General features: G+C 41.2%; 1 protein-coding gene across 1 annotated transcript in view; it reads left to right on the forward strand.

Moving 5' to 3' along the window:
• The first annotated feature begins 1,914 nt into the window (after nt 1–1,914).
• Nucleotides 1,915–25,933, forward strand: part of Btaf1 (BTAF1 RNA polymerase II, B-TFIID transcription factor-associated, 170kDa) — a 102,708-nt gene continuing 78,689 nt past the window's right edge. The window contains exons 1-6 of the mRNA XM_013034320.1: nt 1,915–2,206; nt 7,587–7,710; nt 15,267–15,381; nt 18,449–18,595; nt 19,161–19,324; nt 24,392–24,528. Coding sequence (XP_012889774.1) covers nt 2,193–2,206; nt 7,587–7,710; nt 15,267–15,381; nt 18,449–18,595; nt 19,161–19,324; nt 24,392–24,528 — 701 coding nt within the window. The 5' untranslated portion in view covers nt 1,915–2,192. The remainder of the gene's footprint in view (nt 2,207–7,586; nt 7,711–15,266; nt 15,382–18,448; nt 18,596–19,160; nt 19,325–24,391; nt 24,529–25,933) is intronic.

Consider the following 25,933-nt stretch of genomic DNA (forward strand, 5'->3'; position numbering starts at 1 on the left):
AGTCTCACAGTCTCTCCTGCCTGGGCTGGCTTTGAACCGCGATCCTCAGATCTCAGCCTCCTGAGTAGCTAGGATTACAGGCGTGAGCCACCAGCACCCGGCTTTGGTGCTGAGCTTTTTTGCTCAAAGCTAACACTCTACCACTTGAGCCACAGCTCCACATCTTGCATTTTGGTTATTATTTGAAGATAAGAGTCATGGACTTTTCTGCATCCACTGGCTTTGAGTTGCAACCCTCACATCTCAGCCTCCTGAGTAGTTAGGATTACAAGTGTGCACCTTCTTTAACTTTTTTTTTTTGAGATAGTGTACAATAGCCCAGACTGATGCTGAACTTGTATTCCTCCTGCTTCGCATCCCAGTGTAGAGATTGTAGGGCAATAACATAGGCTGTACTGTTTGGTCAAATTTGAAGCCCTTATCACTCATGTAATAGAGTGTTAATTTTGGTTAAATAAATACTCTATAAGGTCAGCAAAAAAAAAAATAGCAAGACATAGTTGTAATGGTGGGAGATAAATGAACGAAGCAGATGAAACCAGTGTGAAAATGTGAAGAGACTTGAACATCAACTTAATCAGATCTTGTGTAATAATATAAACAGTATCCGACACACAAGGTCCAAATAAATAATTGTTGGATTAACAGTAAGTATTATTACTAGCTTGGATCTTAGGCAAATTACTCAGAGCTTAGTTTCCTCACCTATAAAGTGAAAATTAAAATTTACAGGCTGGGATGTGGTAGAGCAGGTAAAACACTTTACCAAAGATGCTCACTTAGGTTCTATCTCCAGCACCCCTACTAAAACAGACAAGAAGACCCTACCTCCCCAACTCCAGCAACCAAAATCTCCTTATAGCTCTATTTTACTAATTATGTGGCCAACATATAGGCACTTAAGTTTTCTTCAAATATCTAGTTTCCCAAGTGTAAGCTAACTACACAGCTTCATTTTGTCATAGCCCTCTCAGTGCTACTCATCAACCTCCTTTTACAAATGAAAACCAGACTCAAGATGGAGATGTAAACCTTTTCAGGTGATGAGAAGCCAATAGGCATGTTTTATGAGCAGAGGAGTAACATGACACACCAAGTTTTCTGAAGATTAATAGGTTAGTGGCCATAAAATGGGCCTACCTGAAGAGACTGGGTAGGTATGGACTATCAGCATAAAGTTTACAGTGTTTAATGGCATGCACACCTGTAATTCTAGCTACTTAGGAGGCAGAGATCTATTGTAGTTTGAAGCCTGCCCAGGCAGGAAAGCCCATGAGATTCTATGTCCAATTAACCACCAAAAAAAGAAAAGAAAAAAAAAATAAAGGCTGGAGGTGGAGCTGTGGTTCAAGTGGTAGAGCACTAGCTCTGAGAGGAAAAAGCTGAGAGACAGAGTTCAGCCCCCAAATTCAAGTCCCAGCTGTGGGCTTTCGCAAAACCATGGGCAGATAGATCTACACCGAACTGGAAAAACCAAAGAAGACACGGAGCGCCGCTGGCGATGTGTCTCGATTCCCCTCCCTCCCACGGCACTGGCACCGGGACCAGCGCCCTAAATCTCCTGTTTACTTGTCTCGAAGCCGCCTGGAGAGGAGGCTCAGGACAGAATGGAAAGGAATGCGAGGTCAAGGCTTGAACTCTGGCCAATTCTGTTTCCTTCTGAAGAAAACGGGTGGGATCCCCATTTCACTGGTCTGCTTCGTTCTAAGAGGAGAGACCAGTTAGATGAACCCCTTTCCACATCAGCACAAACAACTCTTTTTCCCGGAACCCGGGTGGCCAGGCCCACGCGACCGCCTCAACTCTTCTCCTTCGCTGGCTAGGCGCAGTCCCGCGCGCGGCGCGCTGACGTCACTTCCGGCGCGCTGACGCTCAGCCCGGCGTGTCGACGCCTGCGTCAGCAAAGAGCGGGGTTGGGGGCACCCGGTTTGAAGTCGTGCGGGTCTGAGTGCTGCCGCCGGCGCCTCGGTCTCGGACCCTTTGGCTCCCCGAACCACGGAGGGGACGAGCTCGGGTAGACGGCTGAGCAGATGCCCGAGGGTTCGGGCCAGCACGCCCCGCGCCGCCCCGGCAGTTCCCCTCAGCTGCCTGGCTTGGGCCTGCGCCGCTCCCCTGCGCTCTGTGGAAACTAGCGCCTCGGCGGCGCGGCGCGTCGTCGCTCGCGCGGAGTTGCGAACCGCCGGCGCCGGGCCATGGCGGTCTCCAGGTGGGTCTGACTCGTGAGGAGCGGAGGAGGAGAGGGGTAGGGCGAGGCACGGTCTCCTCCCCGCGCCGCGGCCGGAGAGGAGCCGAGCTCATTGTCGCTGGCTGGATTCCGGCGTCTTGTTGCCCGGAGTTTGGAGTTCGCCCCTCGGCCGGGGTGGACGGGGTTACTCCGTGCCGGTGCGCTCGGGAACGTCGTTTTCCTGCGAAATAGGCACCTGGGCACGCGAGGGCGGTTCCTTTCTTTCTCTTGGCGGTGTGTCTCGTCTCTGGTTTCTCTTCCCTCTTTTCAGTGCTAGGCGATTCAGGATCCTCAGTCTTGATTCCCCAACCTCCATTTCGTGGTCCAACAACCTGACAATAACTGTCGGAAGATGGGGAGATTGGGATCATGGTTATCTCACGAGTCCATCGCGATGGTGCTCACGTTTAATTTACAACTTTTAGGGTTATGTTCTTCCTAAAGGCAGTTGGCTTAACTCTTTTTCTGTTTAGCAGTAAAATGTTCCTTCCCTCTTCCCTGTTGAGATTTTAAACAGGTGACTGTGTTTGCTCTATCTTTCTATCACGGGTCTTGAAATTATTTTTCAGATCTTGTCCGTCCGTGGGACATCTTTAAGGAAATAAGAGAAATACCAACGAGACATTTCGTTGTGTAGCTCCAGAAGGAAAGTTTTATTTTATATTTTTCTCCGATATGATAGGTTGAGAACTTTTGAGAGGTGTATTTTGGTGGTCCAATATGAGTAGGGGGCAGTCCCTGGGTGATTGTACTCATTAAAATTCACCAAGTTCTTTTTTTTTTTTTTTGAGTCCGGTCGTGGGGCCTGAACTCTGGGCCTGGGCGCTGTCCCTCAGCTCTTCAGCTCAAGGCTAGCACTCTACACTTGAGCCACAGCACCACTTCCAGCTTTTTCTGCTTATGTGGTGCTGAGGAATCAAACCCAGGGCCTCAGGCATGCAAGGCAAGCACTCTACCACTGAGCCACCTTCCCAGCCCCGATTTTTTTTTCTTAATTCACTTTCCCCCCAAGATTTTGAGGATACTGACAGTTATTTTTTAATTTATGAGTTCGCATTGGAGAAAATCATTGTTTCAATCTATTCTTTAAGCACATTGCCCCCCCCCCCCAATCCCTCCTTCCTTCCCTCCCTTCTTGCCATTACCAGTCCAGGGACTTGAACTCAGGGCCTGGGCACTATGCCTGAGCTGCTTTTACAGCTCAAGGCTAGCACTATATCACTTGAGCCACAGTACCACTCCTGGCCTTTTCTGTTTATGTGGAACTATGGAATCAAACCCTGGGCTACATACATGCTAGGCAAGCACTAGGCCACATTCCTAGCCCCTCTTTTTTCTTTCTATACCAATTTTGATAGTCTTCCATGCTTCTATCATTTGTAGTCCAAGATAACTGCATCGGCCTTGGAGTAGCCTCGAAGCCAGGCATTAATGGCTCATTCCTGGAATGAATTACTAGCTACTAGGAGGCCAAGATCTGAGGATCAAGGTTTGAAGCCAATGTGGGCAGGAAAGTCCATGAGACTTTTTCCTCACCAGGTCATAGGGTATAAACTCAGGTCCTAGGCACTGTCCTTGAGCTCTCTTGCTCAAGGCTAGCACTCTACCAATTTGAGTCACGCCTGGTTTTCTGGTGGGTAATTGGAGAAAAGAGTCTCCAGCCTTTCCTGTGGACAAGCTTTAAACCATGATCCACAGATCTCAGCCTCCTGAGTAGCTAGGATTACAGGCAGCTAGGATTACTGGTGGCAGGAGCCACCAGTGACTGGCTTCATTCACACATTAAAAAAACAAAAACCAAACCAAACAAACGAAGTGGAGCTGTGGCTCAAGTGGTAGGTAGAGTGGTATCCTTGGACTCAAAAGCTCAGGGACAATGCCCAGGCCCTGAATTCAAGCCCTAGAACCAACACCAAAAGAAAAAGTTTGTTCGTCTGCTTTTTCCTCCTGGTGTCTCACTCCCAATTTATCCTTCATTTCAGCCATATTAGCCATGCTAATACTCAAATTTTAACTGTTATTTTTTCTGCTTAAAATACGTTAGTTTTCTGTTGCTTTTGAACTTTTTTTTTCTGCCAGCCATCATTTGGATAGTACATCATTTGTGGACTGTGAGAATTATCAGTGTAGGCAGATGGGCTGAGGAGAGCATACTTGTCCCAGATAGCTGACATTCCCGACCCCCCTCCCTGCTCCCCCACTTAAGGTATGTCCAAATTCTCCAATAGCTTATCAGATCCTTTGTGGATTTGCTTTTTGCCTCAACTTGTTCTTTAAACTTTCTGTGCTCTTTCTTTCCTTCCTCGTTGCCTTCACATGTGTTCTCTTCCCACCTTTGCTTCCCTCTCTTTCCACTTTGAGATAGAGACACTTCCTTCCATGCTTCAAGTCTGCTTGTATGTGTGTGTGTGCATGCGTGCACACGCGCATGTGCACATGCACACGCATGGCAGTCCTGGGGCTTGAACTCAGAACTTTTTGGTGGTTAATTGGCTGATTAAGAGTCACTGGCTTTCCTACTTGGGCTAGCTTTGACCCACGATCCTCAGATCTCTACCTCCTGGGTAGCTAGGATTATAAGCATGAGCCACTAGTGTCTATCAAAGTCTGCCTAATTCTAATCTTTTTTGGGTTTTTTGTTTTTGTTTTTTTTTTTTTGCTTTGTTTTGTTTTAAATCTAAACCTATGTTACTTTGTTCAGGAAGCCTTCTCAGATTTTATGTCCACTTGTGCTTCTTGTAACAATATACTATCAGTTGGAATACTTATGCATAGTAATTGTCTACTTATCTCTCCCTTGCTTGATTAACATAAATGGTGTGAGGGAAAAATATGTCTGATCTTTCTGTTCCTAGCAGAGTGCCTGGCTCCTAGGAAAAACTTAAGTTTTTTTTCTTCTCTTTTTCCTTTTTGGAAACAGAGTCTTAATGCTACGGTCACTTTCATCCATCTAACCCCTTATCTCAGGAGATCCTGCCTTCAGCTCCCTTAGGTGACACCATAGGACTGTGCCACTGGAGCAGAACTGAAATAGCGCAGTTAGGAGAGTTAGACTGGAGACTGTGCTACTATATCCAGCTAATATTATATCCACTGTGTCCCCCAATTCTGGAGTTACAACTCAGGGCTCTCAATGTGTACTAGTCTAGCATCATATCATTAAGCCAAACCCCTAGCCTTCACAGTAAAAATAATTAATGATTTTGCTGCTTGCTTTAATAACTCATGATCTGATTGTAATCAATGCATAGTAGAATATTTCATGTTTTTCAGTGAGAGCCTCTAAGTTTAGATTTGATTTCTCTCTGTTGTAGTGCCAAGGAACAAACCCAGGGCCTTCCCAGTGCTAGTCAAACACTTATCACTGAGCTATATCCCTAGCCCTTTGGTTTTTTGAGACAAGGTCAAAGTGGTAGAGAGCTAGCCTTGAGCAGGAAAAAAAAGAGCTCAGAACAGCACCCAGGCCCAGAGTTCAAGCTCCCAACAACAACAACCACAAAAAGAAAAAACTTCCTTTCCATTTTCTGGAGTTCATTTCAATGAATATTATTTTGTATGATCAGATGCACATTGTGCCTTTGTGATCCTCTTTTAAGAATATAAGTTTCTTGATATGAAGAAAGTTCAGAGGATTCTTCCTAATGACAGAAAAATGTTAATGCTAATTACCTATATAGGACAGTACAGGTGTACTAGGCCTGCTCCTCACTTTCTATTGGTGTCATTCCAGTAATGGTTGGCAGGAAGTATTAGTGAAAATTACATTTTATCAAATATTCCATTCTTTAAAACATTGTAAAATGCCAGGAAAAATAAGACATTGTAGAAACTTTTCAACCTGGTAATTTCTTCGTTTTTTTTTTTTTTTTTCTTTCCTTTGTTGGTGGGGGGGCTTGCACTCTGGGCCTGGGTGCTGTCCCTCAGCTCTTCAGCTTAAGGCTAGCACTTTACCACTTGAGCCATAGCGTCATTTCCAGCTTTTTCTGCTTATGTGGTGCTGAGGAATCAAACCCAGAGCCTCATGCATGCAAGGCAAGCATTCTTCCACTGGGCCACCTTCCCAGCTCTTTTCCTGGTAAATTCTTGTTGCTTTGTTTTTTGTTTTAGTTATTGTTATTGTTTATTTCTTTTTCTCAGTATTTGTATGAAGCCGTTTTTGTTCTAAGTTTTGAGGATCAAATCCAGGGCCTTGCACATGTCATTGAGCCCTGTTTTTGTTTTTCATTGTGGTAATATATAACAAAATTCACCATGTAAATTGATTTTATTTGTTTTTTTTTTGTCAGTCATGGGGCTTGAACTCTAGGCCTGGGCGCTGTCCCTCAGCTCTTCAGCTCAAGGCGAGCACTCTACCACTTGAGCTACAGCGCCACTTCCGGTTTTCTGGTGGTTTATTGAAGATAGGAGTCTCATGGTCTCTCCTGCCCTGCCTGGCTTTGAACCGCAATCCTCAGATCTCAGCCTCCTGAATAGCTAGGATTACAGGCGTGAGCCACCAGCGCCCGGCCATGTAAATTGATTTTAAAAAGTTATCATTGGGACTGGGAAGGTGTCTCAGTGGTAGAGTGCTTGCCTTGCACGCAAGAGGCCCTTGGTTCAATTTCTCAGCACCACATAAGCAGAAAAAGCCGGAAGTGGTGCTGTGGCTCAAGTGGTAAAGTGCTAGCCTTATGCTGAAGAGCTGAGGTACCAGGCCCTCAGCTGTGATTAAGTGATTACATAAATTTATTGTGATTATGTGATTACATAAATTTCACAAATTTCACAGTATTGTGAGATAGTGATACTTAGTTAAAATCACAAACACATTCTAACCTTCATGAGACAAATTGTCATCATGGTCTATAAAGTTTGTGAATTCTGTAAGCGTTGACAATACAGCTATTTCTTGGATATCAGGTGGTATGTACATTTCTTTCCTTTTTCTTAGTGCTAGCTATTCACTCTTTCCCTCTCATTCCCTCCCTCCCATTGCTGTACTTATTTTATTTTGTTACATATGCCAGTCCTGGAGCTTGAACTCAGGGCCTGGGCTCTGTCCCTGAGATTTTGTGCTCAAGGTTAATAGTGCTCTACCACTTGAACCACAGCTCTCCTTCTGGCTTTTTCTCCACAAGAGGGCACTAGCTTATACCCTTAAGTGTCCCCTGAACAACCAAGCTATTATTTCCCAAAATAAACTCTCCCTTTACTTATTCTTATGTTCTTGTTCCCTGACCTATCTGTTTCTTTTTTGAGAACAATGATTAGGCATCTCCTGCAGCCTTATCATAGGTCTTTATTGCTAGGGACTCAACCTATTTACTAACTCAAACTTATGAGGAAATAGTTCAGATTAATGGTTTTGTTTTTGTTATTATAGGCTTGATCGTCTTTTTATCTTACTGGATACTGGCACTACTCCAGTCACAAGAAAAGCTGCTGCTCAACAACTTGGAGAAGTGGTGAAGCTTCATCCTCATGAACTAAATAATCTCTTATCTAAAGTAAGAATTCATTTTTTTCTTAGTATAATTGTAGTCTCATCTATGGATTGGGAACAGAAGAACAAAGGTAAAAGTCCATCTTAAATAACAATTCTTTTTTTTGGGGGGGGGAGGAGTCTGGTCGTGGGGCCTGAACTTGGCCTGGGCGCTGTCCCTCAGCTCTTTAGCTCAAGGCTAGCGCTCTAACACTTGAGCCACAGCACCACTTCGGCTTTTTTCTTTTTGCTTATGTGGTGCTGAGGAATCGAACCCAGGGCCTCATGCATGCAAGGCAAGCACTCTACCATTGAGCCACCTTCCCAGCCCCTTAAATAACAATTCTTAATAGTTATTTAAGAATTTTCCAAGTAGTTTTGAGAATTTTACCACTTCTGTTTTTTTTTTTTTTCTTTTTCTTTTTTTGGTCCATCATGGGGCTTGAACTCAGGGCCTGGGCACTGCTCCTGAGTTGTTTGCTCGAGGCTAGTGCTCTACCACTTTGAGTCATACCGTCACTTCTGTTTTTCTGGTTGTTATTGGAAATAAGAGTCTCACAGACTTTCCTGCCTGGGCTGGCTTTGAACCATGATCCTCAGATCTCAGCCTCCTGATTACAGGCGTGAGCTACTGTCACCCAGGTGTTAGGTTCTTTTTGTGCCAGTACAGGGGCTTGAACTTGGCCTAATAATCTTACTTGGTTTCTTCAGCCATGAATCTCCAGTTCTGTCTTTTTATTGATTAATTGGAGATAAGAAACTCTTGGATTTGTCTCCCCAGGCTGGCTTTGGTTCTCAAATTCTCTTGATTCTCAAATCTGAAGCTGAGTGGCTAGGATTATAAGCATGGCTGAGGGTACCTGGCTGATTTTTTTTTTAACTTTAAATCAATTAATATTGCTTAAGGAATTTAATGATACAGAACCTTTGGTTATGTCACACATTTGAATTGACCCAATTTGGTAATGAACCAAGTTGTTCATCTGGTTTGTTAGTAATCTAACTTGTTCTGAATAGATAATAATTATAGTTTATAGTTTTTAAATGGGTAGTAATTGGAATATATAAAAAATTTCTTGTCAGCCAGGCACTGGTGGCTCACACCTGCAATTCTAGCTACTCAATAGGCTGAGATCTGAAGATCACAATTCAGAGCTAGTCTGGGAAGGAAGTCTGTGAGACTCTTTTTGTTTGTTTGTTTGCTTTTGGGCCCGGTCATGGGGCCTGAACTATGGGCCTGAGCACTGTCCCTCAGCTCTTCAGCTCAAGGCTAGCGCTCTACCACTTGAGCCACAGTGCCACTTCCAGCTTTTTCTTTGTGAGACTTTTTAATTCCATTTAACTACCAGAAAACTGGAAGTGGAGCTGTGGCTCAAAGTGGGAGAGTGCTAGCCGTGAGCTAAAGTAGCTTAGGAACAGCGCCCAGATCCTGAGTTCAAGCACTACAACTGTCAAAAAAAACTAAAGTTTTTTGTCATATTATATATATGTATATATTATATATATTACATATACTATATATGTTATATGTATATATAGTATATATCTTGATATTGAAGTAGAAGCTTTCTCATTGGTAGGTTGTTTTCATAGTCCTAGTCCATGTTCTATATATAAAGGTAGTATTTTTCCAACTCTGGTGGGCTTGTATATCTATATACCAATAATTTGTAAATTCCATGCAAAATACAGCAAGAGTACTTTGGTATAAGGAAAAGTGTGGTAGAAGGCAGACAAAGGATAAGATGGATGATCAGTATCTTTGCCCAAGCACTGGAAGCCTCAAGATGCCTATCTCATTTAGTCTTAACCCTCCTTTCATTTTCATTTGTCCTTCCTGATGTGTTGGAGTAGGAATTCCAGAGGGTTTTTTTCCAACATACAAAAATCTCAACTATATGCTTAGTACCATAAGGTCTTAATAGTGACTTTCCAACAGATTCCCCTTTCTAGCTTTCTAACCAAGATGCAACCTACAAGACTGATTTGATACCTTTACAAGCTCTACCTTCTAGATGCAAAAAGGTGGTTTTGTTATACATTATGTTCAGTGTGTAAGGTGAGGAGGAAGAGGCATAGCCCTCTCCCAAGGGAAGGAATGCAGGACTGAGAAACTTGAAACTGGAAATCATAAGTAAGATTAAGTCTGTGAGGAACTGAGAAAAAATTTCTAGCTTTTCAAGGCTAGAATTCAGTGTGTTGATTGATATCAAATAATTCCAAAAGAAAGTTTCTGCTAGCCAAGCACTGGTGGCTACTCAAGAGGCTGAGATCTGAGGATCATGGTTCAAAGCCAGCCTGGGCAGGAAAGTGTGAGACTCTTATCTCCAATTAACCACCAGAAAACCGGAAGTAGTACTGTGGCTCAAGTGGTAGAGTGCTTGCCTTGAGCTGAAGAGTTTAGGGACAGTACCCAGTCCCAGAGTTCACAACCGGAAAAAAAAAAAAAAGTTTCAGCTGAGATCCTTTTGCTTCCCTTTTTCTTTTTTCTTTCTTTCTTTTTTTTTTTTTTGGTCTGTTCTGGGGCCTGAAGTGTGGGCTCGGGTGCTGTCCCTTAGCTCTTCAGCTCAAGGCTAGCGCTCTACCACTTTGAGCCAGAGGGCCACTTCTGACTTTCTGTTTATGTGGTGCTGAGGAATCAAACCCAGGGCCTCATGCATGCAAGGCAAACACTCTATCACTGAGCCACCTTCCCAGCCCCTCCCTTTCTCTTTTCTCAGTATTTTCCTTTTGTCCTTTAGTTTTGTGTTTAAACAGGTTTATGAAATGTAATTTACATACCACAGATGTACAATTCAGTGGTACTTGGTCATTGTGTGCAACAGCTATGACCCCAATCTTTTTTTTCCCTTCTTTTGTTCTAGTTCTGGAGCTTGAAGTCAGTTTCTGGATACTTTCTTTTCTCTTTTTTATTCAAGGTTGGCACTCTACTATTTGAGCCACATCTCACTTTTGGCTTTTTTTTGTGATTAATTGGAGATAAGAGTCTCATGGATTTTTCTGCTCAGTCTGGCCTTTAACCAATATCCTCAGATTTCGGCTTCCTTAGTAGCTAGAATTACTGGCATGAGCCATTGGCACTGGGCCACAATCTTAATTTTTAAAACATTTCATTATAGGAAGAAACCTCGTATCTATTAGCAGTTACTCCCTCTCATACCCAATTATGGACAGCTATTAAACTAACTTGTATGTAGATTTTCCCATTCTGAAAATGTTATATAAAATGAATCATATATGATTTCTCACAATTGATTTCTTTTACTTAAAATACTATAATGTGGTGATAATGTCATCAGTCACGTCATTTCTTTTTATTGCCAAATATATTTCACACTAATGTGCTCCTATAATACATATATAGTATACTGCTTCTAGTTCCTTCATTGGTTGATAGACATTTATGTTGTTTCTACTTTTATCTATTAAAAACATGTTGCAAGCTGAGTGACTCAACACCTAGCTTAGCTACTCAGGAGACTGAGATCTGGAAGATCATGATTCAAAATCAGCCAAGGCAGAAAAGTCATTGAGACTTAAACTCCAAAATAACCAGCAAAAGGCCTGACTAGAGATGTGTCTTTTGTGGTAGAGTGCCAGGTAAGTTAAAAAAAAAAAAAACCCAAACAGATATGGGTAGGCTCTGAGTTCAAATCCCATAATAGATCAAATCTAGCCTGTTCAGTAGCTAGGATTACAGGTAAGGGTCACTGACACCCAGGTATGAATGGATTGTTGATAGTAAAACTAAGACAAAAGAAAACAAACTGTAAATGGATATTAACGTCTTTGATACTTAAAGACTGTCTTTGACAACTTGAAATGATAATATGTTATGCCTATTAAAAGAAGAAAAATCCATTTTTATTTTTTTGGTTGTGGGGCTTGAACTCAGGGCCTAGGCGCTGTCCTTTTTCACTCAAGGCTAATGCTCTAATACTTTTGAGCCACAGTTCCACTTCCAGTTAATTGTTGTTAATGGTGGTTAATTGTTGATGAGAGACTAACAGACTTTCCTGCCCAGGCTAGCTTTCTTTTTTTTTTTGGTCAGTTGTGGGGCCTGAACTCTGGGCCTGGGCGCTGTCCCTCAGCTCTTCAGCTCAAGGCTAGAGCTCTACCACTTGAGCCATACTGCCACTTCTGGCTTTTTCTGCTTATGTGGTGCTGAGAAATCGAACCCAGGGCCTCACGTATGCAAGGCAAGCACTCTACCACTGAGCCACCTTCTTTACCACTCCCCTTTCCCCCCCCTCCCCCCCTGGCTAGCTTTGAACTGTGATCCTCAGGTTTCAGTCTTCTGAGTAGCTAGGATTACAGGCATGAGCCACCAGTGCCTGGCTGGCTTTTTTTGATTATCCGTTGTGGAGCTTGAACTCTGGGCCTGGGTGCTGTCCCTCAGCTCTTCAGCTCAAGGCTAGTGGTCTACCACTTGAGCCACAGCGCCACTTTTTTTTTTGTGTGTGTGTGGTTGATTGGAGATATGAGTTTCACAGATGTTCCTGCCCAGGCTGGCTTTGAACCATGCTCCTCAGATTTCAGCTTCCTGAATAGCTAGGATTACAAGTATGAGCCACCAGTGCCTGACTGGCTCATTTTTAGGTTGGCTTATTTACTTGCCTTTTTCTAATGAAGTATGTAAGAAGCTTGGGTTTTTTTTTTGTTGTTGAAACAACCACTTGATTCATGCTGTTAGCTCTTGTTTTTTTGTGTGTCACTGAGGGTTGAGTTTAGGGCCTATAGCTTGCTAGGCAAGTGCTCTACCAATTGAGCTGTACCCTTAGGCTTTTCTGCTTTATTATTTTTTCTATAAGGTCTCCTGTGTGCCCAGGCCAGCCTGGATCATGATGTCTCTATTTATGCTTCTCAGGTAGTGAGGATGACAGGCAAGTATCACCTCTCATTCAGCGATTGATTGGGATGGGGCCTCAAATTTATGTCCTGGCTGGCCTCAAACTGTGTTCCTTATAAATAGCTAGGATTACAGAAGTGAACCACCATTGCTTGGTTTGTATTTTTGTACAGGGTGTTCTTGACTTTGCCCAAGCTGGCCTTGAATTCATGTTCTTCCTGCATGCCTCCAAAGTAGCTAGGATTACAGATTTGCCTAGCCTGGCTAGCTAAAACTTTATATATATATTCTTTATACAACCTCTTACTCAGTATATGACATTGCACTTTTTCTTTTTCTATGGGTAATCTTTCTTTTTTTGGGTATGGGGAGGGCGTTGAACTCTGGGCTTGGGTGCTGTCCCTGAGCTCTTCAGCTTGAGGCACGTACTTTACCACTTGAGCCACAGTGCTACTTCCAGTTTTCAGGTAGTAAATTGGAGATAGGAGTCTCATGGACTTTCCCGCCAGGGCTGGCTTTGAATTGCAATCCTCAGATCTCAGCCTCCTCAGTAGCTAGGATTGCAGGCGTGAGCCACTGGTGTCTGGCTTCTTTCATTTTTTTTAAAGGTGTTTTTGTATTATCCAGGAATCAATAGATAGTAGCACCAAAAAATCACTCAGGAGTGTGGTTTAAACAAAATCTTATTTAGCGAAAAAACAAAGCACTGACGCATCAGGACCGTGCCCAAGGTCGTGATCTTAGGGCACAGCTTTGAGTGCCAGCCTGCATCAGCTTTTAAGCTTTCTTGACTGGAAGGACATGAGGGAAAGAACTTAAGCCTGCGCAGTTGGGCTCTTTGTCCATTTTGGCCAATGGTCACTCCAGACGGGTTTATAATTTCTGCTTAGGGACTGGACCAGAAGCTTGGGGAGTAGAACAAAAGATGGGAGTGACACATTTAGTTAGTAGCAGAAGCGGAGTACAGTCAATTTTATAACCATAAAAACAAAGTTACAAAATCATCCATTATTGATAAGCAGAGAATTCTAATTTCTACATGGCCTAAGTACCTAAATCAAATATATCCTTAATTTTCATACCACAACAGTATCTTATGAAGCACATAATAATAAGTCATAATCACTTAAAAATTATTTGTGCTTCCTGTGTCATAACTAAGAAATTACTGCCTGACCTAAGGACAAAAAGATTTGTTCTTATTTTTTTTTCTTCCTAAGAGTTTCATAGTTTTAGTTTTAGATCTCTGGTGCATCTTTTTAGTTAATTTTGATGTGAAGTAGGTGTCAACATTCTTTTCTACATACATGGCTGTCTAGTTTTCCTAGCCCCATTTGTTGAAATAATATTATTTTCTCACTGAGTTTGTCCTAACATCTTTGTTAACCATGTGATTGTAAAACTTTTTTGAAGATTACTTCTGGACTTTCAACTCTGTCCTTCTGGATCTATGTTTTGTCAGTCTACCAGTACCACACTGTCTTGATTTCTTTTGCATGTAGTAAGTTAAAATTTAGTGTGTTTACAATGTTTCTTTTTTGTGTGTGCTAGCACTAGGTCTTGAACCAAGGGCCTGGACACTTCCCTTAGCTTTTTCACTCAAGGCTGCTGTTCTACCACTAGAGACATGGTCCTACTTCTATCTTTTTTTGTGGTTCATTGGAGAAAAGAGTCTCATGGACTTAACTGAATAGCTAGGATTGCAGGAGTGCACCACTGGCACCTGGCTTTCAACAGGTAGTTTTGTGCTGGTCTTGGGGCTTGAACTCAGTCTAGGTGCTATCCCTGAGTTTTTTTTGGTCAAGGCTACCATGATTTATCACTGGACAGAGCTCCACTTCTGTCTTTTTTGGTGGTTAATTGAAGATAAGGGTCTCAAAGACTTTGTTGCCTGGACTAGTTTTGAACCATATATGATCCTCATCTCTCTCAGCCTCCTGAATAGTTAAGATTGTAGGCATGCTCTCGGCTCAGCAGTGTTGTTAAGTTTGTTCTAAAATATTTTTACTTTATGATTTTGCAGATAGGATTCTCTCTATACTTTTTTTGGGAGGTGATGGTTATAGGACTTTTGGACTCAGGGCATGAGCTTTTCTGCTTAAGGGTATCATTCTATCACTTTGAGCCACAGTTCTACTTCTCGTTTTCTGGTGGTTAACTGAAGACTAGAGTCTCACGGACTTTCCTGCCCTGGCTGGCTTTGAGCTATGGTCCTCAGATCTCAGCCACCTGAGTAGCTAGGATTATAGGCATTAGTCACCAGTACCCAGGTAGAATTGTATTCTTAACTTCATTTAATAAATAGAAATAATTTGTATATTACTTTCATGCCATATAACCTTGCTAAATTGTTTTACTACTTTTCGTAGGTTTTAAAGATTGGGGTGTTTTAGTTTTTTTTGTTTTGTAACACTGCATAAAGTAATGGGTATAATTAATTAAATATGTACTTTTAGCATATTAAAATAGTTTTGTTGACTCAGTATAAAAATAGCTATTATTGTAAAAATGCACTTAAATATTCTTTTGTTAGAAGTTTCTTATGGTTAAGATGGTAGATATTTCCATTAGATAATCAAATTTTATAAATGCATTTTATAAATGCTAAGGTATTTTATATGTATTTGGTGGGTTGCCAAATTATAAACTATTAGATAAATTTACATTTTCCTGTTTTGGCTTCCTTTAGCAAACTTTTCATATATATAATTTTATTTTCTAATTATTTTAAGGTATTGATTTATTTGAGAAGTGCAAATTGGGATACTCGGATTGCTGCAGGACAAGCTGTTGAAGCTATAGTGAAAAATGTGCCTGAATGGAATCCAGTGCCAAGAACCAAACAAGGTGCTTTTAAGTAGAAAAAGTAGTTTGAAGTAAAATCCTATTCAGTTGAATCATAGGATTAACAATAATTATATTTAAGTATTTTTTAGTAATATTTAACTATATTTTGATAATTCCTATTTAAATGCTTAATTTTCATGCTTTTAGTATAAACTTGTTAGCAATAATGTATAAGATAATTTTAACCACTAGTCTTAAAAAATACTTCTTAATGATGAACAAAATGCTGTTAATGTGTATTCTTTAAAAAATTCTTTAGCCAGTTGCCAGTAGCTCACTCCTGTAATCCTAGCTACTCAGGAGGCTGAGATCTGAGGATTGTGGTTCCAAGCCAGCCATGGCAGTAAAGTCCGTGAGGATCTTATCTCTAATTAACCATCAGAAAACTAGAAGTGAAACTGGCTCAAGTGGTAGAGTGCTAGCCTTGAGCAGAGAAGTCAGACACAGTGCCCAGGCCCTGGGTTCACTCCAGATACCCCCTTCCAGTAAAGGCCCCCCCCCAAAAAAAAAACAACACCAAAAAAAACCAAAAACAGAACTGTACTGTGGTTTGAACTTAGGGCTTTATGCTTGTTAGGCAAATACTCATGCCTCTAGATCTTTTAGCTTTAATTCCTTTTCATACAGAGTTTTACTTTTTACCTAGACCAGCTTCTGACTTTCATCCTTTACCTATGCCTCCTAATTAGCTAGATAACAGGCATGGAACACTACTCATGGCTTGTTCTTTGAGATAGGGTTGCAGGGTCACCCTAACTTTTTGTTCATATTGGCCTTGAACTGAAGTACAATATTTTCTCTTTACTTTCTAAGTAGCTGGAATTAACAGGCATGATCCATCATGCCCAACTAAAGATCTTAATTAGCTGTATTTTAGATTCTAGAATTGGGGAGTACTTTATTTCATAACATAAAATAAGTGTTCCCTAAGTGGAAATTTAATATAGTGCAACCAGATTCTGGTGTTTTGTTTTGTTTTTGCCAGTTCTGGGGCTTGTACTTGGCCTGGGCACTGCCCCTGAGCTTTTGTGCTCAAGGCTAGTGCTCTACCACTTTGAGCCACAGCTCAATTTCTAGCTCTTTTAGTAGTTAATTGAAGATAAGAAGCTCACAGACTTGCCTGGGTTGGCTTCCAACCTCCATCCTCAGATCTCAGCCTCCTGAGTACCTAGGATTATAGGTATGACAGGCATGACCCACCAGTGCCCAGCCACATTAATTTTTAATTACCATAGGCTTTAGCTTGCTTCAAGTTTTGGCTCTTCTTGTTGCCACTTAATATTTTGAGTTACTGTGTTATGTCTTTTCTTGTCAGATGAAATGTATAGCCAAGAGGGATTACACTTGTTTTAGAAGAGAACCTTTTCTGGCTCAATATCCCTACTTATTTTAGCATTTATTCTATTACTCAGATTCTTACTAAATGACTTCTTACATGAGCATTGAAATTTATAGTAAGGTTGCTGGAAAATGTGAAATATTCATGAGTTCCCTTAATCTTAAATTTAGGGTTATACCTAGTTTGCAGATTAATTACATGCAAATACTAGCTAAATAAACTATTACCTTAGTGAAAAATTACATTGTATTTTAACATGCATAGCCTATATTTTCAGGCTTCAAGGGAATATATAATTTGCTTTAAGTATGGGAATTGAATCATGTTAATGGGTAGTTCTTTTTTGTTAGTTTTTGGTGCTGGTGCTAGGGCTAAAAATTATGGCCTGGGGGGCTGGGAAGGTTTGGCTCAGTGGTAGAGCGCTTGCCTTGCATGCCTGAGGCCCTGGGTTCAATTACTCAGCACCACATAAGCAAAAACAAAAAAAGCTGGAAGTGGCACTGTGGCTCAAGTGGTAGAGCGCTACCCTGAACCGAAGAGCTGAGGGACAGCGCTCAGGCCCAGAGTTCAGGCCCCATGACCGGACCCCCCCCCAAAAAAAAAATTATGGCCTGGGTGTTTTCCTGAGCTTTTTTATGCTACGGCTACTGTTCTACTACTTACGCCACAGCTCCACTTCTGGCTTTTTGATTGTTAATTAGAGATGAGAGTCTCATGGACTTTCCTGCTGGATCTGACTTCAAATAGTAATCCTCAGCTCTAAACCTCATAAATATCTAGGAACACAGGCATGATCACAGGTGCTGAGATAAAGGGGAAGTTGTTTTGTATCCAAGATACTCATATAGATAGGGATGATGCTTATTATTCATGAGTATTTCTTATGCATATTACATATTCATGAATACTTTTTTTTTTTTTTGGGTCTGGTTGTGGGGCCTGAACTCTGGACCTGGGTGCTGTCCCTCAGCTCTTCAGCTCAAGGCTAGTGCTCTACCACTTGAGCCACAGCGCCACTTCCGGTTTTTGTTTTACTTATGTGGTGCTGAGGAATTGAACCCAGGGCCTCATGCATGCAAGGCAAGCGCTCTACCACTGAGCCACCTTCCCAGCTCCTCATGAATACTTTCTATGTATATTCTTTTTTCTTTCTTTTTTTGTTGGTCATGGCATTTAAACTCTGGGCCTGGGTGCTGTCCCTCAGTTCTTCAGCACAAGGCTAGTGCTCTACCACTTTGAGCCACAGCACCACTTCCTGTTTCCTGGTGGTTAATTGGACTTTCCTGCCCCAGCTGGCTTTGAACCTCCATCCTCAGATCTCAGTTTCCTGAGTAGCTAGGGTTACAGGCGTGAGCCACTGGCACCTGGCTTTTCTGTGTATATTCTTGTCTCTCACTTGAGCACCATGGAAAACTCATGGTGCTAATAAATGGCGACAGCCTGGTATTTAATATACATTTCAACATAAGGATAGCATTTCTTCATGCAGCATTATGTTTTCATAGTTGGAAACAGTTATATACATAAACCCACTTAACATTCTGATGCTCTAAAGGGAATGTTTCAATTTTATAGTTCATAGATAACTAAGAATTGATCATAAATAATAGATTTTCTATTTTTGTTGTTTTTTCTTAAGATATTAACCCTTATACACAAGTATTGATGTTATTTTCTTTCATTCTACACTTTACATGGTCAAATTAATATTTTAAAATTAACTTCTAGAATCTACTTCAGAAAGTTCTATGGAAGATTCATCTACTACAGATCGGTTAAATTTTGACAGATTTGATATATGTAGATTGTTACAACATGGTGCATCGCTTTTGGGATCTGCTGGTGCAGAATTTGAAGTCCAAGATGAAAAATCAGGTATGTAGTAATCTTGTAGAGAAAAGTCTGAAATTTGTGCTTATATCACTTGGTATACTATTTAATGTCAGTCCTGGGACTGGAAGTCAGGGCCTAGGCGCTGTCCCTGAGCCTCTTTGTGCTCAAGGCTATTCCTATTATCACTTGAGGCACAGCACCTCAAGCTATGCCTACAGCTTTTTCTGAGTGGTTTAGTTAGAGATGAGTCTCCTGGGAACTTTTCTGAGGAGGCTGGCTTCTAACTGTGATTCTCAGATTTCAGCCTCCTGGATAGCTAGGATTACAGATGAGAGCTACCAGCACCTAGTTCTGTTAGCTCAGGGCTGTTACTTTACCATTTGAACCACAGCTCCACTTCAGCTTTTTATTGATTAATTGGAGATGAGAGTCTCACAATTTTTCTGCTTTGAATGGCTCCCAACTGCAATTCTGAGATCTCAGTCTCCTGAGTAGCTAGAATTATAGGTGTGAGCCATTGGTGTTGACTTAGTTTTTAAATTTTTTATTTTAATGGAGAAAATTTCTTAATTGATTTGGAAGCAATATGTTTCTTTTCTGTTTAAAGGTGAAGTGGATCATAAAGAAAGGATAGCACGTCAACGAAAACTATTACAGAAGAAACTTGGTCTCAATATGGGAGAAGCCATTGGAATGAGTACTGAAGAGCTCTTTAATGATGAAGATTTGGATTATACCCCAACTTCAGCAGCCCTTGTAAACAAACAACCTGTAGGTAAAACATTTGGTTATTAGATTGTACAAAGGGTTTAGTTTTGTTTATGTGGTAACTTTTTTTATATTAGTACATGTTCTGGAGGTTGAACTCAGGACCTAGGAGCTGTCTTTGAACTTTTGTGCTCAAGGCTGATGCTCTACCGCTTGAGCCACAGCTCCATTTCTGGCTTTTGGGCAGTTAATTGGAGATCAGAGTCTCATTAACTTTTCTGCCCAGAGTGGCTTTGAACCACAGTCTTTAAATCTCAGCTTCCTTAGTAGTAAGGATTACTGGTATAAGCCAATATTGTCAGCTCTTTTTTTTTCTTTCTTTTTTTGGTGCCAGTTCTAGGTCTTAAACTCTGGGCTTGAGAGCACTGTCCCTTTTGTTGTTCTTCAAGGCGAGTTCAGTCAAGTTCTACTTCTGGTTTGTTTTGTTGTTGTTGTTATTGTTTGTTTTGGTGCTTAATTGAGATAAGAGGCTCAAGACTTCCCTGCCCAAACCTCTATCCTCAGATCTGGCCACTTGAGTTCATCTGGGATTACAGGCTTGAGCCTTAGGTTCCTGGCTTTTTTTTTTTTAATGCTAAAATAAACTACTCATTGTTGTTTAGTGGCACTGTAATTTACTATACTTACAGATTTTGGGACAAACAAATTCAGTCTAATTCCTAGATAACAGATTGTTAGATAAAAGCTAGAGTAAACCTTTAAGGAGCCACTGATGACACTAATTGCTTGACTTGCTTGCTTGCTTGTTAATTAATTAATTAAATTTATTGAAGATAAAAGTAATTTTTTAGAAGAATAAAAGTAGGAGCTATCATAGTCAGATATAATAGTGGGAGTCTTTAGATCTATGATTTAATCTTCTAATTAAGAAAAATGTTCAAAAAATACTTTTCCAAATCATGAAAATAATAGTAAAAAGTATTATGAGAAAGAAAATTCCTTGGTAATTTATGGAGGGGCACAAATTTTTCATAACCATAAGCAACTCTTCTAAATGTTTTCATCCTGAAGTTTTTTTATAGAAGCGCAACTTTATGATTCCCTTCATGCCATGTTGACCTATACAGAGTATTTATAGTTACATCCTCTCCCATTTTTCCTCCCTCCTTTATGTACCCAAGATAATCTCATGATCCTCCTGTTTCTGCCTCACTAGTGTTAGGATTACAGGTGTGCACTACTCATGCCTTGCTTAACCATATTCTTCTTTTTTTTTATTTGTCGATAATGGGGCTTGAACTCAGCTTGGGTGCTGTCTCTGCGCTCTTCAGCTCAAGGCAAAGCTCAAGGCAAATGGTTGAGCCACAGTGCCACTTCTCGTTTTCTAGTGGTTTATTGGAGATAAGAGTCTCACAGACTTTCCTGCCTGGGCTGGCTTTGAATTGTGATCCTTAGATCTCAGCCTCCTGAGTAGCTAGGATTACAAGCGTGAGCCACTGGTGCCCGGCACCACTTTCTTTTTTTAAAAGCTTTATTCTGTTTCATTTTGTGTCTGTTTCAGGATTTTACTTTCGCTTTTTCTTTATTGTTTCATTTCCTAGTGGATATGTTTCTTTCTTTTTTTGGTCTGTCATAGGGTTTGAACTCTGGGCCTGGGCGCTGTCCCTCAGCTCTTCAGCTCAAGGCTAGAGCTCTACCACTTGAGCTACAGCACCACTTCTGGTTTCTGGTGGTTTATTGGAGATAAGAGACTTACAGACTTTTCTGCCCGGGCTGGCTTTGAACCGCAATCTTAGATCTTAGCTTGGATGTGTTCAACTTTTGTGTGCCACAGATTTCCCCCCCCCAGTACTGGAGCTTGAACTCTCAGCCTGGGCATTGTCCCTGGGTTTCTTTTGCTCAAGGCTAGCACTCTACCTTTTGAGCCACAACACCACTTCTGGCTTTTTTCTGTTTATATGTTACTGCGAAAGTAACAATCTTATCCCAGATTTTTCTTTTTTCAGCTCTAATTCTCTCTTCATATGCAATTATTCTCTTTCCCCTCCACTACCCACCCCTAATATCCTTTTAGGGCTTTGTTAAGAATCCCTGCTTTGAAAAGGAAGGCGGTAAACCAATGCAATCCTGGTATTCAGTATACTTTATGTGGAAAATGAACTATGTAACTTACCGGCAGAGATGGGAGGGGAAACTAGAGGAAAGCAAAGAAATAGGTGACATTTTCCAAAAAAGAAACACACTCATTACCTGATAACACCTTAATAATAATAAAATTCTATTTTTAAAAAGTTCGTGCTGGCCTCCGAAGGCGGCTTAGTAGTAGAGTGCTTGCCTTGCATGCATGAGGCCCTGGGTTCCATACCTCAACACCACATAAGCAGAAAAAGTTGGAAGTAGTGCTGTGGCTCAAATGGTAAAGCACTAACCTTGAACTAAAGAGCTGAGGGACAGCACCCAGGCCCAGAGTTCAGGCCCCATGACCAACTAAAATAAAATTAATTTTTAAAAAGTCCCTGCCTGTCTTGTTATTTCCTTGTCTTTTTCTTTTGATTCAGTGGAAAATGATTATATTGGCCTTTATACTAGTTTTCTTCTGAACCATTAGAATTTGTGTAGTATGTTTCTTAAGGATGTGTGATAATAAGTTTTGTTTTTGTTTTTTTGGTCAGTTAGGGTCTTGAACTCAGGGTCTGGGCACTGTTTCTGAGTTCTTTCACTCAAGGCTAGCACTCTTAACACTTTGGGCCACAGCTCTTCTTCCAGTTTTCTGGTGGTTAATTGGAGAGAAGAGTCTCAGGGACTTTGCTGCCTGGGCTGGAACCACAATCCTCAGATCTCAGCCTCCTGAGTACCTAGGATTACAGGGGTGAACCACTAGCACCCAGCTATGAATATGTTTAACAGAAAAGAGAAAAATGGCAGATATCAGAGGAAAAAGGAGGGAATATATAGTCAGAATTAGAATGAAAACTAAAAAGGAATGGAAGGAATTTGGGCAGAATGAGAAACATAAGCTAGAAAGAAAAGATAAGGGAAAAATAGAATAAAATAAAAGAGACTAGAAATGCAGTAATCTAAAGTAGATATTGAGCATAGTGCAAGAGTATGAATGTGTAGGCATATTAGAAAAAATAAGGTATAAACAATAGTTTATTGTGGAGTGTACAGTGCTAGTTTGGAGTTTTCCATATCAAGTTTTGTAGCCTTAAATGTCCCAGACTATGTGTATATATTTATGTAGGTATTTATGTATGTGTGTGTGTATACACACATGTGTACATACATAGTGGTGGTTCCTGGACCATGACTGCAGCAAATCTAGTTGAGTCTTGGGATTAGGAACTAGAAGTATTTTTTGCTTTGGGCTTAAATAATTTCAAATCTTGTAGTCTTTAGTTTTTGAGGCAAGATTTTTTGGGGGGAGGGGAGATTAAGCTCAGGTCCTGTGCTTGCTAGGCAGTCACTCTGCCACTGGAGCCACACCCAAGCCCTTTTGCTTTTGTATCTTTCAGATAGCATCTTGTGATTTGTCCTAGGACAGCCTGGACTTTGTTACTCTGCTTATTCTTCCATGTAGCTGGAAAGATAGGTTTGCACCACTGTACCCTTCTTTATGTCTTGAGATGGGTTCTCTCTTAATTTTTGCCCAGGCTGGCCTCCAACCACAGCCTTCCCATTCTCAGCCTTCTGAGTAGCGAGATTACAATTAGGAGCCACCATGCCTTGCTGAGACAGGATTCTGGTGGTAATATTTATAGTCAACCTCCTGGATGCAAGTGATCTTCCTTTTCAGCCTTGCAAGATGCTGGAGCTATAGATTTGCATCATACAACATGTAGCCTACCATGCAGTCTTTCTTTTTTTTTCTTTTGGTTGGTCATGGGGCTTGAACTCTGGGCCTGAGCACTATCCCTCAGCTCTACAGCTTAAGGCTTCCAGTTTTTTGTGGTTTATTGGAGATAAGAATTTCACAACTTTCCTGCCTGGGCTGGCTCCCTCAGATCTCAGTCTCCTGAGTAGCTAGGATTACAGGTTTGAGCCACGCGTGCCTGGCTCATGCAGTCTTTATAGTGTCTCCCATGAATAGAGTATTGAGCCAAAGATGTAGATCATGTATAGGAGCATGTTGGGCCAGTCTCACACCTGTAATCCTAGCTATTCAGGAGGCTGAGATCTGTGGATCACGGTTCAAAGCCAGCCTGGGCAGGAAACTTCGTGAGACTCTTATCTCCAGCAAACTGCTTCACAAACTTTCGTGTCATCCTTGCGCAGGGGCCATGTTAATCTTCTCTGTAGCTGAAGCTAGCACTATCTCCAGTAAACTGCTAGAAAACTGGAAATGATGCGGTGGCTCATGTGATAGAGAGCGAGAGAGCACTCGCCTTGAGCTGAACTCAGGGAAAATGCCCAAGCCCAGAGTTTAATCCCCAGGACCAACAAAAACAAACAGAAAAAGGAGCATGTTGGCTCTAGGATGCTGGACCAATCTATTGCTTAATGCTATAATTTCTATTTTTCCTCAGCATGTTTTGGTCATCAATTTCTTTTTGTGTATGTTGGGGGCAGGGGCACATTTCCTGTGCTTGAACTCTTGATCTTATCTGTTGCTCAGCATTCTTGTGCACAGCTGGTGATCTACATCTCCAGCCCAGCTGACAAGTTGGAGAGGGAGTTTCATAGACTGATCTGCCCAGGCTGGCTTCAAACTACTGTTCCTCTAGGTCTCTCAGCCTCCTGAGTAGCTAACATTACAGGTGTAAGCCAATACTCATTAATTTCTTTTATTGACATTCTTCTTTTCCTCATAACTTTTGGTTATATTGTAGTTATTTTTAATTTCATCTTGTCAAAATCCTGTCTCTGTTAAAATCGTTCATGTGTGTTAACATCTGTGTCATAAAAAAGTTGAGACCAAAGCATATTTGATAAGATTTAGATGAATAAGGAATAAGAGGAAGAGAATAAAGTTAGAGAACAGCTGTATAAAAGAATGACATGAGGCTGTCAAAAAGGAATATAATCTGTATATACTACAATTTATATTCTTATATTCTCTACTGAGCTAGGGACTATAGGTGTTCATTTTAGCTTCTAACCATTAAAACTCAGCATTATTTTACTTTTTAGACTCTCCAGGCAGCTGAATTGATTGACTCAGAATTTCGAGCAGGAATGAGCAACAGACAAAAGAACAAAGCTAAAAGAATGGCTAAGTTATTTGCAAAACAGAGATCCAGGGATACAGTGGAAGCTAATGAGAAGAGGTAATCATTTTTATGCTTATTCACTTAAAATAATAATGATTATTTTTCTACTTAGTCACTTAAAAATAATTGCTTTGTCACTCAAATCTATGTCTATTTCACTTATAAAAGAACATGTTGCTGCTTTTTTTTTTAAGCTGAATAGTACTGTTTGCATTGTCTTGTTCAGTTATGAATATTCATTATTACTGGGCACTAAGATTACTCCCCTAGAAAAATTCATGAATCACTATTCCAGACATTTATTCACATATCTTCTATCTGCCAAAATTGGTTCAGAAAAATCTACATGGCAGATTTTATTTTCTTACTATTTATGAGCTCTAAATGAAGTCTGAAAATCTACAAAAGAGAGTGCATTCCAGGCATAGACCTTAATTATGGACCATTCAAGAAACATGGCATAATGACTGGATTGAAGGGATAGTGGTAGAGAATGAATACAGAAAGGTGGTCTAAGGGTCACAAGTTAAGAATACTGTTTTAGTAAAATAAAATGTATCGTCAGGGTATTATATCACCAGTTTGTAAGACAGAGGCTTTGCTAAATATTTGATAATAAGCCAGATTATCTTACTTTATTGTAGAAAACAATTCTGTAGATAGTGATTATTTTAGATTCTTAGTTAAAAAAAATGTTATCTTGCCAGGCCCTGGTGGCTCAGGCCTGTAATCCTAGCTACTCTGAGGATCATGGTTCAAAGCTAGCCCGGGCGGCAAAGGCCATGAGACTCTTAGCTCCAGTAAACCACTAGAAAACTGGAAGTGGCTCTGTGGCTCAAGCGGTAGATCGCTCGCCTTGAACTGAAGAGTGCAGAGTTCTGCCCAAGCCCAGAGTTCACGCCCCACAGACCGACCAAAAAAAAGTGTTATCTATACATGGCTTTAGACCAATAGTCATCAAAGAGTCATTAAAAACTACCTCTTAGCCGGGCGCAGGTGGCTCACGCCTGTAATCCTAGCTACTCAGGAGGCTGAGATCTGAGGATCGAGGTTCAAAGCCAGCCTGGGCAGGAAAGTTCGTGAGACTCTTATCTCCAATAAACTGCTAGAAAACCGGAAGTGGTGCTGTGGCTCAAGCGGTAGAGGTAGAGCGCTTGCCTTGAGCTGAAGAGCACAAGGGCAGCGCTCAAGCCCAGAGTTCAAGCCCCACGACCGACAAAAAATAAAAATAAAAACTACCTCTTGGCCTGGGAAGGTGGCTCAGTGGTAGAGCATTTGCCTTGCATGCATGAGGCCCTGGGTTCGATTCCTCAGCACCACATCAGCAGAAAAAGAAAAAAGCCGGAAGTGGCACTGTGGCTCAAGTGGTAGAGCGCTAGCCTTGAGCTGAAGAGCTGAGGGACAGTGCCCAGGCCCAGGCCCACAACCGGACACAGACACACACACACACACACACACACAC

This window comes from Dipodomys ordii, unplaced genomic scaffold, assembly GCF_000151885.1.
Source record: "Dipodomys ordii isolate 6190 unplaced genomic scaffold, Dord_2.0 Scaffold188, whole genome shotgun sequence".
Lineage (NCBI taxonomy): Eukaryota > Metazoa > Chordata > Mammalia > Rodentia > Heteromyidae > Dipodomys > Dipodomys ordii.